Source organism: Diadema antillarum, unplaced genomic scaffold (genome assembly GCF_040938485.1).
Source record: "Diadema antillarum isolate AM-2024a unplaced genomic scaffold, OU_Dant_1.0 scf00000004, whole genome shotgun sequence".
Taxonomy (NCBI): Eukaryota; Metazoa; Echinodermata; class Echinoidea; order Diadematoida; family Diadematidae; genus Diadema; species Diadema antillarum.
In genome coordinates this window covers 1,004,293-1,021,501 of record NW_027270893.1, presented here as the reverse complement: position 1 = coordinate 1,021,501, position 17,209 = coordinate 1,004,293, and the positions used below count along the sequence as shown (strand labels likewise).

Below are 17,209 nucleotides of genomic sequence, written 5' to 3'. Positions count from 1 at the left end.
CTTTGTGGATAAAGATTACTACCCCATCCATCATATTTAAAGCTGATGTCACTATACGATGTGTAACTCTGTTCCACCATAATCAGGACGTCAGGCTACAGGAGAGGTAACATTAAGATTCTATTTATGCCGTCCAAGCCTTGATCTAAAATGTCTGGAACGTCGACTCAATCAAGGATGTCATGTCACATAAACACACACAACACACAACACACAAGCACACACGCCATCACACACACAGGTGTACACAAACATGCATGCTCTACAAATATTCACACGCTAAGCCCCCCCACCCCCCCCCCCCCCCCCCCATTAGCCCCACCGTTGGTACGGGACGAAGTAAAAATTTGCAAGTGTACAAAAAGCCCTTAAGAGGGAACATTGCCAAAGTCAAGAAGAAAGACAGAGACAGGAAACTAGTAGGAAATTTATAGGCCAAGTCATGAAAACAGTCAATGATCAAATCACTGTCATATTTCTGAAGATGTCATTTGGAAAATATGTGGAGTCACAAGTAAATACTAATATTGTTCACAGGTTGAAATATCTGGCTCTAACTCAGTGAGCTGCAGATGGATAAGAGGCCCTCTCAACTGTAAAGATGAATTTAAAGAATTTGGTGGACTTACTCTAATGGTTCAAAAAGTTGTATTTTGTTTAAAAGTTAATTTACTGTATTCTATTTCATTTTAGTTTAGTTCATTTTATTTTCTGTAGGCTTAAGTAGGACTTATATTGTGAAGTTATTATCAAAGCATACACTACATTGTATACCAGGAGGCAACTTCAGCCATTAGTACAATGTCACTTTTAGTGAGGAAAGCAACAACGTATAAATACTAATGATTGAGCACTGGTGCAGAAAGTAAACTTTTTTTTCAATTTATGATTGAATTGTAATTTGTTATGTTTGTCATTGAAACACAACTGCATTTTTTCCCTTAACAAATCAAAAGTTTCAAGCATCCTTTGTGTTCATACTCAATATCAAACATTGTGTTCAATGATGGGTGTGCACACTGTGCTCTTGCACTGTAAATTGGCATTTTATGATTTAGATTTAAATTCAATGTCAATCCGGACAGTTTTTTATTCTTTTCTCGTGCATGTGCACATAACATTTAAAACTGTATGTAGGTACATCAGTTGTAAGTAATTCACACATATTATCAATAATTGGCATATTTAGGAACAAGAAAACAGAGAAAGGTGTCTTGCATGATATCAACAAAATAAATACAAGAAAACTTGAGTATTGTTTACATGATTTATAGAATTGTATTTGTGTAGGGCTATTGTAGCGTAATTCCGTTACCATGTGTCTTAGATGTAATTTTCCTACAGAGTGTAAAATTCTTAACTTGAAAATAGACAAATCTTGATGGATGTGGTACTTACAAGATCTTGACTGACATAGTTACAACTTAAAATCACAGTCATTAGCATGAAAATGTTATGTTTTTTGATAATAGAAACTCATTTGGCACATATAAACTTGTAGCAATTTTAAGTTTTAAGGCTAGAGAGTACTTATTTAGTGGTTATATTTTAGTTGAAGGCATAAACAATCTTTATCAAAACATTTCAGAATACATGAGTACCAAGAATTTTTATTTTTTCCAGTGTATTTCAGAAGGCGTAATTCCGTTACCATTTGTGTAATTCCGTTACCACTGACTTTACAGGGAAAAAGCCTGCTACTAAAAAAATGTGATGAAATATTTGGAAAATAACCCAACTAAATTGAAGTTGACACAATCAATGATGAAATCAGACAACAACCTATAGTGTATGTGTTATAGATTTCAGAGAAACTACTCCCAAAGTCAAGGTTGAAGTTGTGACTCAATTTTCTGGTAATTCCGTTACCATCACACATAGACCTCCTTTGTAACCAACCAAGTGAGAACATTTAACAAATTTGCATTTGGGCTGATAGTGTGAGTAACTCTGCATCTTTTAAAGATATCAAGAGAAGGCAAAGTAATCTATCCAGTGTACAGGGGGAAAGAATATGAGCCAAAATTCTCTGATTTGTAATTCCGTTACCGCAGAATTGCCCTGTAGCCTGGAGTTTGCGACAAATCAATTTAGAAATCAAGGAAGAATACTTGGAAATGTTACTTTCTATACATTACATGCCTGCTGTAGAGATCATTTACAACTCTACAAATAGAAATCAGCATTCATTATGGAGCTGGTGTGTAGACTATTACGAACATGTTATTCGCACACACAGTCTTCATTCACACCAATACATGATACTTGATCCCTCTTTGCAAAAGGGCGGTACTGTAATCGCACAAAACCATTGATATCTCACACAGTGATTGGGTACTTATTTCAAGGTTATTTCCTTAATCAAACCTGATTATCAAATAAAGCACACACACACACACACACACACACACACACACACACACACATACATACATACACAAAGAAACAAGAAGCTGGACAAGAGAAACATGAGAAAAAAAAAACCATAACAAAACCAAGAAGAAATGTCCCAATGTCTGACATGAAATTGCACGTAGATGAGTCATACCAGCTATTACAGCCAGGTATGATGTAAATTTACAGTGTGGCAGGGGTATCTCAAATCAATGCCTTTTACTACAAACAAAAAGAACAAAAGAAGTAAACAAACTCTTGTTTCAACAACAACAACTAAAAGGAGGAAAATGCTTATGCAATTGAGGTCACTCAGCAAAACAATGGTCTGGAATTTGGAGAAAATAGTTTTGACAGTTCATTTACAAGAAAAGTAACAAAATAAACTACAAAGGACTGACCTGGCAAAAATGTACATAATCTTGTTTGAAGACCAGCTCAGAGTCATTCAGCCAAGAATTTATACGAGAAAGACAATCGGGTCTGGTATTCAGAGAATTCTAAGCATTACAGCTGCATAAATGTGCATTGCAGTGTGTTTTATGTAGCAAAACACTACCTCAAATTTGTCTATAGACGTTTGCGAAAACAGATGAACATCTTAAAGGTGTAGGGGCTCATTCTACTAAATTTAGTCACAGATGAAAAGTCTTATTGTCCCCCAGTCCCCCAAATCTATAATTAAAGTAACAATCATAAGTTTCATAACAATAATACAAAACAAAACAAAACAAAACAAAACAAAACAAAACAAAACAGAAATCTATTACAACATCAACAAATCATTCACGCCATAACTTAGATGGAGGGTTGGCTACAATTAATCATTACTGAACAGCTTTCCAAATGATGCTCAGAATGCGACATTTTTGTTGGGGTGAGCAACGAGCAGCCGTTGTTGTTCCCATCAAAATGTCATATATCCACAAAATACACCGAATAACCCCTCCCGACAGGTTTATTCGATGCCATGTTTGTGTTGGAGAACCCCCTCATAAATTTGTCCCAAAAGCAAAATGAGGGTTGTTAAGCGCGGTAGACGTCTGCAGTTAACGAAACCGTTGGGCTGGGGTAGGGGGTGGGGGGTAGGAATGGGTAAGCTACGCATAATCTCTCATGAGCTTGTATTGCATTTGTACTGTGAGGAGCCGAAAGTAATTAAAGTATCAATAGTATGCGACTAGTTAAATCTTGAGTGCAGAACACAGTCACCATGTCATTTTCAATTCAGGCCTCAGAGTTCAAGAGTTATTTATCACAGGATTTCATCGAGAAATCAATTGGGACTTTACAAAAAATGAAATAAAACAAAATAAGATAAAATAAATGTTCTTTAAAAATACAAGCTCCACTAGGTCCGGTCAAAAGGAATAATAAATTCGTCTCTGCGTTATCATAAATTGAGAATTGTGTATAAGGTACTTTAAAGGGGAGAGAGCCGAGAAAGAAAAAGAGGAAACAGAAGAAGGTAAAACAAAAATATTGCTTTCGAATTCTCCCAGCTCTAAAGCAGTAAGATTCCGCCGCAGGAAACATTTAGTTTTATAACTGATAGCACCGTGGAGAGAGGTTACATACAACTCTGACTATTTCGCAGACAGTGGCCATCGTGCACAACATATCATATTTGAGATCTGTCATAATGAAAAAAAAAAAGATAAATAAATAAATTATTAACTCTGCTTGACGAAACTGGCAACACATCTATTTCACTTACTCCCTGACGCTCATTTTTATGGCGATAATGTGGCATTTACAACGCAGGGGTAATTTGTTCTCCTCCCAGGTGAAATGAAAGGTGTATTTTCAGCAGTTTACGATGAACCATGAGGTGTCAAGAGTATATGGCAACACTTTTATTTGGGTCTGTTTGTGTGCGTCTGTGTGTGTGTGAGTTTGTGTTTTATTCTTCAAATTGTTAGAGGTGAAGAAAGGTATGATCCGACACATGTTACATCTCAAAATGTGGAGAGTATGACGTGTAACTGCGACTTCACTGTCAGGTTTGGACGGTTTGAAGAACCGACCCTCCCTTTACAATCTAGCATATTATGTACTGTAAAGACCAGAAACATACCCAGCATGAAACAATAATTGCAACTGGGAGCCGACGGTCTTTTTTCGCGCAATGAAACTTGAAATCGCAAATTGTCACTGGCATTCAATGCATTGTGGAAACAAAAACCATCTGCATGTATTCTACTTCCGCCAGTCTGGGCTCCTCACGAAATTTGCAAAGTTTCATGCAGGGAAAAATCCACTGTGCTTTTTTTTTTTTAAGAGTGCTTTACGACTTTCTCTCTCATATACACACAGACACACAGACACACACACAACGAACACACAGACATAAATCTCTCCGCCGAAAATGCACACATGCTCAAGGTTCGCACACTGGCACTAGAGGAAACAGAACATGGAAATGGGCACGTGGGACCATGGTAATCATTGCACTAAAATAATGTGCAAGAAAGTCGAGCTTTCTGATGACTTTCCAGATTGTGACATGCTCGGTATAAAGATCTCTCTTACTTAACAAAATGGTCTCCTCTTCCATCTGATCATGAGGAGAAAAAAAAAATAACAGAAGTTTCTACTAATTTCACCCCCCCCCCCCCCTTAAAAAAATTAAATACTTGGAGACTCTAGATGGAGCTCCTCAACACTGATACGCACCTCGTTGATGTGCTTGTACGTCTTGATGAGGTCGATGCTGAGCTTGCGCAGCGGGGCCTGGCCCGCGTCCCGGAAGGTGTGCGGGATGCGGCTCTGCATCGCAGCCATCTCCTCGGCCTGCTGCTGCAAGATCGGCTCTCGCTGCAACGTGTTCGGGGTATCCTGCTGGACCGAACATCAGGGGATCGAGAGAACGGAACGTTTGAATTTATAAATTAGATTCAACTCATATAATGAGTTATGCGCAACTGTACTCTGATAAAATGGTGTCATGGAACAGTGCCTACATCTTTAACCCATGGAGGACGGTTTGATTTTGCTACAACACGCACTTCTCATAGACGCCTGCAGGAGTATACTCGTATTTCCTTCTCAATGGGTGAATCCCTCCTATTCTCTTCTACTATGTCCGCGTGTTCTTTCCCATTTTGATAGATTACGCACGAGAAGTATTAAGGTACCAAAATGAGACTTGAGAAGTTTAAGGGTTTCTCAAGACAAAGACAGCCAACACCCTCCTCAGGGGGACAAGGCTGTGGAGTTATAAACCCAACTTAAATAACTCAAAAATATGTATTCAACCAATGGGAGGATGTAAGGCAATGTCATCACCTTGCTTAATTTGCATAGATGTGGTTGCACCGAATAGGTCTTCTTTCTTTTCATGAGACTTCATGAAACTTTGAAATTTCCAAACTCTAGTAACTGCCCTACTTTAACAAGAGTCTAACAATCTTATCCATTTGATAAGGCTTGATCAATTCATGTCAACTTCAAGCATGCGAGGCCATACTTTTGAGAATCATGCTGTTTCTATGATCCTCGTTCCACCATAGTTGACAAAGATTGAAACATGCGTGCTCCTCAGCACAGGCTATCTATCACATTTCACCGTTGGGGGTGGGGTGGGGTGAGAAATCATTTCCATGACGTCATTACTGCGCCGGTTTCAATTCTCAGTCCATTGACCTTTTACTGGAAACGGGGAATGAACGGGGATGACAACACGGGGAGATAGAGTGGGAGGGATTAAAGGTGTAGGCACTGTTCTCTGACATCACTTCATTAACCCGTTGAGGACGAGTCCCAATAAGACACGGGCAGGTGTCTATGGGAATTGCGTGCTGTAGCAAAATCAGCACATCCTCAATGAGTTTAGTACAGTTCTTTGCAGTGTTTGCCATATTTCTGTCAGACTGGTCACAAAAAGGTATACTGTACAAGTAAATCCTTCCAAACCGCACTGTCTGATACACCAAAAAGACCTCTTTTTTGAAAATAAAAAGGAAAGAAAAAGCTTTTGTATCAGTATGGTACAGACAAGAAAAATAAACATGTGTATCATTCCAATGTTGGATATTTAAATTAATCATTTATTTGCTTATAACTGTCATATTATTCAAATCATATTGTGCTAAATTTTAGTTTTTTCAATTGACTTTGTATTTCATTTACGTATGAAAAAGAAATTCAGAAATAAAATCAAAATATTAAAAAAATCAAATCAATGTGACATTGACAGAGAATTCATGTCAGTGACGTCATCATCGTGTATGTTTCCATTTTTGGGTTCACTGACCTCAAAGGAACTTCTGCACAATCTGTTTGTATGGATTTCCTCCATCTACTGTAAATGTGGATATTTTTGTGCGACTAATTTTTTGCGCTTGGCCATGTAGGAAGAGTTTCTCATGTTTTTAATTCCGCGGAATCAAGACATCACGCACAGGAACATATGGCAAGTAAAGATATTTGCGTGCTTTTATTTTTGCGTCAGTTTCTGGTTGCGCGAAATGCGCAAAAATTTCAACACCGCGAAAATTTCCACTTTTACAGTACTAAAGACTGACTTGGATATTGAGTGGATTTTCACTTTTGTAAAGATTATGAGAATGTCACTGACCTAGCTTTCATCCACAGCAAGCAATCAAAATGGTTCTAATACAACACAAGCATCTTGTTCCTAGAAACTGTCATTGATATCTGATATACGACACATCCCTCTGTCTGAAGAGGATGTTTCAAGTTGTCAAGTTCTAAAAATCATATCTCACAACATTATTGGATATTTATAGGGTATCAATATTTTAATGAGTATATCAAATGAGTTCTTTTTATGACTGTGTTTAGAATCTTGCATATCAAACTGGATGGGACATTGACCTTTGTATTGACTGTGCAAAGTAGCTTATTGGGTTTATCAAATACAGATCAAATGTCATAACAAATAGTACAAATGAAGGAGTACCTTCTTTTCACATGAAATAAACATAAAATGAACATATGATTTTTAAAAAAATGTGTCACAAATTTGTTAAGATCTTTTTTTTCATGTAGTAATATAACATATAAACTTAATGTGTATCAATAAACCTCATGAAAGTATTTTCGATTGTATAACTTTGAACATGTAGCTTCTATTTATCTGTCAGAGCACTACATAACATTGTATGTAACAAAATCAAAATCTAAATCCTCGCAAATATTGTGTTAAGTTTCGTGCATGCGAAAATTTCTGGTTTTACAGCATTATTCTAAAAGGAGGGCAAGCAAGGGCGCCCTGACCTGTGATGGTGGGTGGTTGGGTGGCTGTCCGTTGAGTGGCTGACTGGAGCAGGCTACCGACATGTCGCCGTTCATCCGCTCCCTCAGACAATGCGCATCATCACCATCACCCTGCACGGGGCCAAAATGGCGCCTGGCGCTGCGTCCTGGATACCAGAAGTGAAAGTGGGGAAGAAAAAGAGAGAACTTTTACTTGAAAGGCCTATTTTCCATGGGAAGAATTGCAAAGTTGTACACATTTTTGTTGTTATATAGTTTTTACCATAGTACTACACATTTATGTGCGATTAGCCAGGCAATCTCCTCTACGCAACTGTGCCTCTGATGTAACAATAGCCTGGGTGGCTAGTTGCCCATCTTGTGTAAAGCTTCAAGGATGAATCCATATACATCAGGTTGAAGTTTTGAAATCTGCCTCATCAAGATGTGGATGAAGACTCGTACTCAGCATCAATGACTGACATTGCAACAGTAAAATAAACAACAAAGCAGTGTTTGTGCTCAGGATGTAGTACAATGAGATTATACGAGAGACATTGATTCAGATACTGTATTAAGCTGTTATTTTCACGAGGGTTTAATTTTCGCTAATTTCGCGAATCACAATTGGATCGCGAATTTAACAACACGTGAAAATGTCCTCATGCGCTTTGTTCCCAGAGCATTAATATAAGCGTCGGCGTCGATTCGCAAAAAAACAACATCTCGCCAAAATGTCTATGACCTCATCATTGGGGAAAATATCTATACACGAAAATAACAGCGTATACAGTATGTTCTTATTTTTGAAAAAATAAAAAATAAAACAATGATCCGAGAGGTAACTCGGATCACCTAAAGAACAAAAATCAATTGGATTACAGCTGAAAGAGGGGGAAAACATAATATACAGGAATGGTCTGCGTAAGCACTTTCTTTGCAGAAGGGAAATAAAACTATATAAAGCTTTACAGCTACAATAATTTTCATCTGGGTACCTCAGAATTTGACATGACATGGGAAGTTCATCTCCACTATACATTGGCCCTTGACCCCTTTTTTTCTCCCTTGAAAATCTAATAAATCAAAATGTATAAAGCCAAAGTGTGCAATTAGGGCATCCACTACTAAATGGAATACAGTCTGTGAAGACACGACGACGGAGTATAGTGGTCTCCGGTCGGCAGGACAAGAAGAGGACAATGCGCCCGTGATGAGGGAAAGGATTGTTTGACCCGGTTTGCGGACCTTTCGTCGCATTAAGCCAAATCAATACAGGGTTGGAGGGAGGGCTGCCGAGTACAGAGTAAAAAGTCACTGCCTCCCGGAAGAGAGATGACACAACTCGTTGGCGCGGCAACCCCTCCAGCTCATCCCAGCAGCTCCTTCTCTCAACAGCGCTGCCGACTATAGACCTATTCGCTTTTAAAACACTCCAACTTGCGCTGCCATAACAAGAGGTTTTTCGAAAATACAAAGGAAAGAAGATTCGACGGGTTATGCAACGAGGCAAGTGCATTGCTATGTCAGTGCATAAATCAACTATGATTAGGCACACTGATTCCCCCCCCCCCCCCCCCCAATATGGCTGAACTAAATATTGGCATTTAAACAGCACCCAAACTGAACAGGTCTATTGACAAGGCGAAAATAAAAGGAGACGATGCAGAAACCTTGGACAATGTTTGGCGGAGGTTTCAAACCTTCTGTCTCATGGGGATGCACAGTGTGCCCTTGTCGATGGTTAGTAGAATAAAAGCGTTTCAAAATGCCCAACTGATGCACAAATAACAGAAACTAAAGAGCATAATATGCTTTACCATTTGTCTCTACTAGTTCTCCAGATAAAAAGCTCCGGCATCCTGCCTTAGTGCCATCAGAAGTGTTGAATGTGTAAAAGTCATGTATGCAGTACATCTTCCGATGACAATGGACGGAATACAAGTAGAATAGTATGTATTGAACGCCTACTTGATGACAACAATCTGAGTAGGCAGTCTCAAAATGGATGACAGATGCTTCACGTTGAGGGAGTGTCACATTAAAAATGCATTTCCAGGTTGTTTCATGTACATCACCTATCGGTCATTCAACTAGACAAACATGTTTACGTGTAGGGATAACGAGACAAAAAGTGCGAGTGAGTGAGCGAGAGAGAAAGCGAGAGTGAGAGAGAGAAAGTGCTAGGACAGGTGTAAATGTTTTACAAGTCGCGCCATCGATGACCGCGAGGAGTTCATTTATTTTTGCATGTCAATTAATGTAGAAAGAAAAGACAGGAAATAGCTCCAGTTCCGGGAGAGTGCTGTATAGGTGTTTTCGTTCAAGTCCTTTTAGTTGCATCAAATATTCCAAATGCCTCGAAAAGGAGTGTCATAGTCGAGTAGCAATTTAACAGTAAAGTTGGATCTTTTCGGGGCAGACACCATTTTGATTTCACCGAGAGAACATTGAGTTAGCTCCGTGATGGCAGAAAACCAACCTGCCACACCCAGGCGCCAGTTGGCAAGATAATTTTGTGTCTAAGCCCAATTTCGTTTGCGGCCAGGAGCCGTCCGTCCACCTTACCGTCAGCCTGTATACTGGCTGATTAGAGTTCAGATTTTGTTTGCTGCCAGAAGGCGTATTCCAACAGCCTTTGCAGCCTCCCAGTAGCCAAGAAGAAGAGGCATTTTGGTTATATTACACCGGTCATTGATGGCGCCGAGGCCGAGGACGAGCCTACTCCCAGGCCGACGCATTCGCAGCAGAGCGACTGTGTCCGCCCCTCGCTAGGGAGGACTTTGGACGCCAAAGAATACGGAACGCGGGTCCCTCGCGAGACTTTGGAGCTGGAACAGCAACCTTGCATACAAGGGCGCTCCACCCACGAATCAGTTATGTTCTGGAAGCGAATAGTTTGACAATTAAGGTGACTCTGTGGACAACGCAGGTGAGCGATGAACCTGGCGGGTGCATGACACCCGGTAGATACGATTGGTTATGACGTGGAAGTGTCGCTGAAGTAGAGAGATGAAGGTCATGTTAAATTGGTAAAAAGATGAAAATAATGTGCACATAATTCGAAGATTGGTATTTATACACTTCATGATAATTGCGGGTTAGCACAGAACCCGGATGTAAACGGAAGCAGTGTAATTGAAGACAAGTGCTTTAACCGCGGTAAACCGTCGTGCGTGCAGGCTGGTCATCTCAGGATCAGCACTACGGTGGTGTGAACCAAATAGTGTTGCACTTGATAGCCGATAGTAGATTGTCAGGGATAACGAAGTGATAGTGAAGCTGTTATAATTATTTTGAACAAGTGTTAAGCCAAAATTACAGGCGGAACCGGACCAAGGCAGGGTCCCGTTCACATGGTTGTCGAATATAAGAGTATTGTAATTTAATTTATCTCACTCCGAATTTTGATTTTGCATTTTTTGTTGGTCACAACTCCTGGATTTCAGTCCTGTAAATATTCCACAAATGCTTATATTAAATTGTACATTAAAGTGAATGGCACGAGTGTGATTGAGTATTATTTGAGTCCGCCCATGTGACAGGGAGACGGAGGAACATTACATCTATCAACCTTTCTTTATGCTGGTACACAGGTAATCATCAAATGTAGTCTTTTTTAATGCTGTATCATAAGGGGAAGACCGTCCGTCATGAGCAAAACAAGAGCATTCAAGGAACGCAACTCTGGAAATTATCTTTTTTAGTGATTATATGTCTGACCACCAACTTATCAGCTTAATGCATAAATATTTCTTAGAGAATTGTGGCATAAAAAGGCATGATTAATGTCAACTTTACAATGCATGAGCAATCCTCCACCCCCACACCCTCCCCCCTTTATAAGTTAATAGTCCTTGCCCTTCTTTTGAAACGCTACACAGATTGGACCCTTGATGCCCACACAAACATTTCAGACTTCAGAGGGCAAGCTTGGAGGGGGGGGGGGCGAGCTGTTACGAAAAGGGGCTGGAGAAAAACATATTTGACCATCATTTCACTCCTCTTCTCACCCCCCCCCCATCATATTCTCTCTCTCTATTTTTTCTCTTTTCCCCCCTTTCTTGCACGTGAAGTTGCTACGAATGAAAACCCAACCTGACCTGACCTACTTCTTCTCCTGGACAAGCCCTTCTTTGAAAGAAGAAGGTGTGAGGGGATATTTCCAGGACTCTTTTGAGGTAATAGTCTTCCTCCTTCACACCCCGTTCGCTGACGAGGGAGAGGGGGAGGGAGAGGGGGAAGAAAAAGGGGAAAGATAGAAGGGGGAAGACCGAGGGGTGTGCTAGAAGGGAGAAGAGGGGATTGTGAGACAGAATGGGGAAGAAGGGGGGTGGGGACAGATGGAAGAAGAGATTGATTTGCTATGAGGGTTAATGGAAAACTGGGACGAGGTCATTTTCAAGCAATGGTCTGGCTACAGAGGTGGCAGAGATTAACTATAGAAAGAGAACTTCACATACGACCCTCTCTGAAGAGTGGAGGCAAGTTCTTCCATCAAGCTTTATAAATCTATACTTCATATCAGTAGGCCTATTTCAACTCTGACAGGGCTCATGGAAAGTGAATGCACACATATCAAAGAAATTTTGCTATAATATATGTGGAATGTGCTGACTTCAAATTTGTAGAACTGGTGGAATTCACACTATGACATGTGCAGGAGGAAAACGAGGCAGCTCCAAACTTGAATGAAGGAAGATCCAATCATATTCTAGTAGTATGTACAAGGCATTATGAACCAACTTGCCTGCCTGCTTGTCCCGAGGCAACTAAAATCCACTGTTGGGCAAGTGATATTAACAAGCACTTTTACAATCAAAAGTATATTCCTTGTCCAGATGCTCATATGGGGCAAGGAGGAAAAGATCTTTTGTATTAAATGCCCTGATGTTTGTTTCCAACAACAATCTATCTTTGGCCGTGAACGCAGGCAGCTGAACTGAAGAGGGCAACCCAAGGAGTAGGGTCGGGAGAAGGTTCAATTTTTCGGCTGGGGGCACGACTAGGGAAAGGGGACGCAGGAACGACAGACACGAGAGCCTTTGGTTACGAGGACCGAGCTGTCGGATTTGGAAAGTGCGAGAAAAGTGTGTTGACACTGAAATTGGAACGGGGGATTAAGGTGACTTGGACGCTGGCACTGCTGTGTGTGTGTTCTCCTTTAAATCAGATGTATAGTGTATTGGGTAGGGAGGCAGTTTCTACCCTTCTGGAAGGAGCAAGTTTTGCGAGGTCTTGCTTTCAATCATGTACACTGTAGATTCCCAGTTTCCCTTGGAGATGGATATAGGAGGGTGTCTTCAAAACAAAAACTCTTCTTCTTCTTCTTCTTCTTCTTTTAAATCCTCCAACAGATTTTGAAAACACAATGCTTTCTACTCTCTTTACGCTTAAGAAATTAAAAAAAATAGATTTTAGACAAATAAACAATAGCCATAACATGACCGACTTTCTCATTTTCAGCGATAAATAAGTAAAGGTTCTGCTGGTTGTGTTTCTGTCAGTGATTATCAGTCCTGAGTGCAAGTAACTTTCTAGGCCAAAAATATTATTACATCTGTTGAATAGTTTGCCCTAACAAGCCAGATTCCACCAAGGGAATGAGTCTGATTTTGTATCACTTACATCTTTGTCTTATTTTGTATATGATGATTCAGACTTCAAAGCACTATCTACACAGCGACTGTACTTTGATGTGTTTGATATACGACAAAAAATGTGAAATAGTTGTCAGCAGGATGTCAAATATTGAAAAAAAGAAAGTGGGGCAAATCAAAAACAACACTACAGTAACACTTTTGGCCAAAGCAACACAAGTTTTTGTGTCAGTGAAATACGATATCATAAAACACATGTCCCAATTTCCACTGCTACATGTATCATCTCTCTGCCCATCTCAAACTTTACATATGGGGCCCTCTTGCCAAACAACTAGCGAGACAAGAGTCTGACTCGAGCAGCTGTTGACTTTCGAGTTTCAAAGTTTTTCTGCTTTCTGTCTTTGAAACGTCAGCTTGAGTTTAGAAGTATTTTTTCATTATTATTTTTTTTTGTCTGTGTTTGGTTTTGATAATCATCCATATCAGTAAATGTACTTGATATTGATGGTGTAAGATAAAATATAGGCTCTCATGACCCAAATTTCTCAAAATGCAGGTCAAGAAAATGGGACACAAACCAACACACACACACACACACACACACACACACACACACACGTATACAAAACTCACATACATGTGTTCTCCTGAGTTAACAGCTAGCTTTCTGTGGGATAACTGCAAAAAATGCTGAACTAAAAACCCTAATTGATAATTTTCTTTTAAGAAGAAAAAGCTACATCTTCACTAAAATGGAAAATGGGAAAAGGGTGTACAAGAAAGGTATCGAAATAGGTCATCCATATTACAGATTTATAATTTTTGGTCAGAATTGTGACTCCCAGTCTACTTAATAATTCTGCATTTTTAAGCGCAATATGGACACATACACAGTCTCTAACAGATTCTTTTTTTTTTTAAAGATACCTATAAAGAATTGACACGAAAAAGTGTGAAACTAAATATGAGACTTATTTCAAAGAAAGAGAAAAATTGAAAGATTTAAAGGAAAATAAATAACTAGGCCAGAAAGGGGTCACTCAAAGGTCAAAAGACATCTTGTAATCTAGGCCCAAATGAAAAATAAAAAAAGTTTTCTGGCACAAAGGATGCAGGCTCAGTATATTCCCCACTGCCTCTGAACACGGACTTTGTGGAGTCCATTATCCATTCATCTCTGATTAGAGCCATCCTCCCACACAGCACACCGTGCAGGCTTTCTAGAGGATGCTGCTGGCTGGAATACTGGAATACTACCCACCAGTAGGATACAGAGTTTTTAACTCTCTGAATACCACCTGCTAGCATAAACCCCCCTCCCCAATTCCCTCCATCCTCTCCAACCCCCCCCCCCCAAAAAAAAAATAGACTTATTCCATAATAATGATGAAATGCCGCAGTGTTTTATCATGTGAATGCAAATCAATGGATCATGAAATATATGGCCGAATGCATCGTGAAATATGATGCAAAATGCATTGTTAAATACCATGGCATTTAGGGCAGTAATTCAAACTTCGCACGAGATATGCATGCAAGATTTATGTGAGAAAAACCCCGATCATATAAAGGTGTATTTTTCATGTGACCTGTCACACTTCCCATCTTCTCCCCGCGGGAGATAAATGTATACATGCAATGCGTACCTGTGAGAGGTACTACCCTAAAAATATTCCTTTCACAAGCTGGTTATCAGATATTGTGTACGCCGAATATTTCGCGAATTTCGAGAGTCAGGTGCTATTCGCGAATTTAAAGACACGCGAAAATATTGACTCTGATCCAGACAAGCATGTGAAGTGCACACATTTCTCCATTCAGTACTGTGCCCCACGAACGCGAATTTAACCACTCGCGAAATTGTCGAGAAGTCCCGATTCGCGAAAATTTAGACTCGGTAAATATATGGCGTATACAGTAGGTAGGTTATTCAGACCTTTCTTCAGAATAATAAAACTGGAAATTTTTTCATGGGGGGCAAACATACTATGGATTTCCAGTGAATTTATTCAGACCCCAAATAAATTCCAGCCGTTATTCTCTGTATCAAAGGAGAGCGTATTGAGAGAGTGACATCAGGTATCGAGAGAGTGACATCGGGACAATTTTTAATCAACAAAGAAAGAAAAATAAACTGAAGTGTATTACCATAAGATTTCACACAAGATGTTGGGATACATTATTCTTCAACCATGCAAAATTTTGTGACCATTGCAAATTGGACGTCCTCTATACGACCTTTAAAGGACAAGTTCACCTTCATAAACATAAGGATTGAGAAAATGCAACAATATTAGTAGAACACATCAGTGAAAGTGTGAGGAAAATTGGACAATCGATGCAAAAGTTATGAATTTTTTTAATTTTTGTGTTGGAACAGCTGGATGAGGAGACTACTACAGCTTGTGAGTCATATGCGTACAACAGTATAAAGAAAATGTACAAGAAAATTCAACATATTTTCACTTTTTTCGCAAAATAAAAGAGCACTTGACTTGCCTCTTTCTAAAGGCAGGGGGAATAATATTACCCATAACATTTGTCGGTATTACACGAGTCAGGGGAATGTGTACTTTTTTCAAAAGATGGAATTTTGTGAAATTCTCTTTATATTTTCCTTATATTGTTGTACGCATGTGACATCTAAGTTATTCATACACTGCAGTAGTCTTCTCATCCAGCGGGTACTGCACAAAAACTTCAAAAATTCATAACTTTTAAACGGATTGTCTGATTTTCCTCAAACTTTCAATGATGTGTTCTACTAATATTGCTACATTCTCTCAATCCTTATGTTTATGAAGGTGAACTTGTCCTTTAAGCACACCCAGTATCTCACACTGCCCCTCCCTAATGTTCTGTGTCATATAAAGTAATTAAGGTGGTGTAGGGATGTTTGCCTCCATCTCAAACTTGCCGCGGCAATCCACAGCAATTTAGCCACGAACTCTGAACTATGTGCGATGCTAGGGAGTGTTCACTATTTACGTACAGAAATCACTAGCGAAATATTTGATATTGTGCATTGAATCGGCCGGTAAGATGTACAGAAGATGAGGAGGCATATATTTTCTTGAACATGTAAGAAGGAGAAACATATCACTGGGGGGAGTAGTTATGTAGACCGGATTGGCAGCGGTGGGGGAGAACGCAACCACCGGATTGTACGCATAATGTTGCTTGCACAGTATGTGCATATGTCGTAGCATGTGCCTTTGTGTTTGTGCATGTGTATGTATGCGTGTGTGTGTTTTGTGTGTGTATGCGCGTGTGCGTGTGTGTGTGTGTGTGCATGTGTGTCTGTGTGTGCACTGAGCCAGTGGTTGTCTACCGGTCTCAATCCGGACGTGTTCGGCCGTGGTGCGGGGGCGTCGCAAATGGCAATTTTAGCATTCATGGAGAATAAATTGACAATGTTGTTCGGAGCCCCCCAAGTTTCGGGACGGAGATGCAGTGTGGTGGGATAATTGGAGAAGACAACATTGAAGGTGGTGGTGGGGGGGGGGGGGAAGAAGGATGAGAGAGAGAGGGGGAGGAGAGAGGGAGAAGAATAAAACAAGACAACATCCGAGATGAGAGAGACATCAGCACAGAGTTTGAGAGAGGGAGAAAAGGGGGCGGATGGAGGTGAGGGACACCAAAGTTTGGATAAAGGAATTGTACTGAGGCATTGATTACAAGATGCAGAAAGGCATGCGAGGGACAAGTGAAGTCTCAGATTATCAAGAAGACAACCTGATTAAAAAAAAACAAAAAACAAAACAGAGGACTGAAGAAAAAAAAAAGAGTAATGTTAAAACAAGCAAAGACATGGTTCACACATTGAAAGGATGATATACTGGTGGTGGTGGTGGGGGGTGGGGGGGGGGGATCAATTCGGAAGAATGGATTCTTTTTTTTTTTTAAACCAAGACAATGTCTACAGTGCTCATTCTTATACTTGAAGGTGGGTAAAGACAAATGCTAGATAAAGGGAGGATGAGTACTAACCA

The 17,209-nt window shown here is 39.9% G+C and overlaps 1 protein-coding gene across 1 annotated transcript in view; it reads right to left on the bottom strand.

Moving 5' to 3' along the window:
- The window catches only part of LOC139744349 (uncharacterized), a 90,878-nt gene that overhangs the window by 802 nt on the left and 72,867 nt on the right, over positions 1–17,209 (bottom strand). The window contains exons 3-4 of the mRNA XM_071654824.1: positions 7,636–7,781; positions 5,071–5,232 (exon numbers count right to left, since the gene is read on the bottom strand). Of these exons, the coding sequence (XP_071510925.1) occupies positions 5,071–5,232; positions 7,636–7,781 (308 nt within the window). The remainder of the gene's footprint in view (positions 1–5,070; positions 5,233–7,635; positions 7,782–17,209) is intronic.